General features: G+C 50.2%; 1 protein-coding gene across 1 annotated transcript in view; it reads left to right on the top strand.

Moving 5' to 3' along the window:
• APEX2 (apurinic/apyrimidinic endodeoxyribonuclease 2) overlaps window positions 1-1,488 on the top strand; it is a 14,017-nt gene that overhangs the window by 4,605 nt on the left and 7,924 nt on the right. The window contains exon 3 of the mRNA XM_018569130.1: window positions 1,048-1,131. Within this exon, the coding sequence (XP_018424632.1) occupies window positions 1,048-1,131 (84 nt within the window). The remainder of the gene's footprint in view (window positions 1-1,047; window positions 1,132-1,488) is intronic.

Here is a 1,488-nt window from a genome sequence, read left to right as displayed (position 1 = left end):
CCCCCCCCCCCCCCCGAAACTTCCACAGCTTTTCCTTTTCTCATGTGATGCCCTCTTGAATTCAGGTTATTGACAGATGCCGGCAACATATAAACAATTGGGCGGAGCTGCTCCGCTCAATTGTTTACAGTTCTATGTCATCTGACAGGTAAGCCATGATTGGGCAAAGTCATGATGACTGCCCAATCATGGCTCTTCCAGAGTTCTGAGCCCTGATTTTTTTTTTTACAGCCGATCCTTTGGTGAGCCGCACAAACTGTGTTCATTATAGAGTATCCTAATGTAAATATCCCAGGAGGCTGCGGGGGGCCACTAGGGACTTCTCTCCTAGGCAAGTGTTACAAATGGTTCATGCATATAATCAAGGTAAAGGAGAATTATGAGAGGGGGGGGGAGGGGGGTGATTTTCACTCAGCCTCATAGTCCGAGCCTACCTGTGACAATGAGACTGTCACAGATCGGCGCAATAGATCGGGATGTGACACATACCGTCGCTCGCTCACTTCTCGATCTTCTTCCTGACTGCCACGGCTCCCTGCAGGGATCCCTGCTCCGATCCTCCAGCGCTGACTGGCGGAACGGACGGGGGAGGGGGCGGGTACAGCTGGCTCTAGATAGGCAGAGCCAGCTGTCACTCTGTAATGTTGGGATCTGTCCCGGCTGCGGCGGTCTCAGTATACCGCGAGCTGTAGCTCCCTATAAACTGAGCCTAGGGTGACGGGAGGACGCTAGTTTGTGTCCTCCCGTTACCCTAATGAGAACTATGGGGGAAATGCACTGACCCCATAGTTCTCCTTTAAGTGGTATTCCCCCTCCTCCCCAAAAAAAAGGGTATACCATTTTTATGTAATGTTTACGGGGGGTGGGGGTGGGGTGAACAGTTAGGTTATGGAATGTTGAAAGAGGGGTGGAAGGTCCGCTTTAAGGATTTGTTCTAATATCTATGTACAGGGGGATATGACCGGATCATACATATGAATGAGACGAGTGGGGGATGGACTTTTTGTACATTACAAAGTTGTAATGGTTCCTTGTTTGCTTGTTTAGGGGACCTGCTGGATGAACCCTCCGCCATAATAGAAGGCTACAACTCCTACTTCAGCTTCAGCCGTGCAAGAAGTGGATATTCAGGTGTGTGTGTATATAAGTATATCTTAAGCTGGCCATTCACTCATCGTTTTTCCTAGTTCAGACCAGCCAAAGCCTTCAGTTAGTGTGGCTGAAGCTTCTTAACCCCTCTTAGTGGCACTGGGTCCGTTTAAACAGACTCCCGGGGGGCTAAAGACACTGGGGCTCTGTTTACAATTGTAGAGCCAACTGTCGGCTTTACAATAGAAGCGATCAGCCGACTCAGCTGTCGCCAGTTCCAGAAAACAGTAAGTCCCCCCTGCACTCCCTACAGCGAATTAACCCCGCCCACTTCTATATCCTAAACCACCCTATTGGTCCTTCAATGTGGTAGATGACCAATGGGGGGGGGTGGGGGGG

The sequence above is a fragment of the Nanorana parkeri genome, unplaced genomic scaffold (genome assembly GCF_000935625.1).
Source record: "Nanorana parkeri isolate BGI_ZX_2015 unplaced genomic scaffold, ASM93562v1 scaffold1291, whole genome shotgun sequence".
Classification (NCBI taxonomy): domain Eukaryota; kingdom Metazoa; phylum Chordata; class Amphibia; order Anura; family Dicroglossidae; genus Nanorana; species Nanorana parkeri.
The sequence above is the reverse complement of the archived record's forward strand: the minus strand, read 5'-3'. Positions and strand labels throughout refer to the sequence as shown.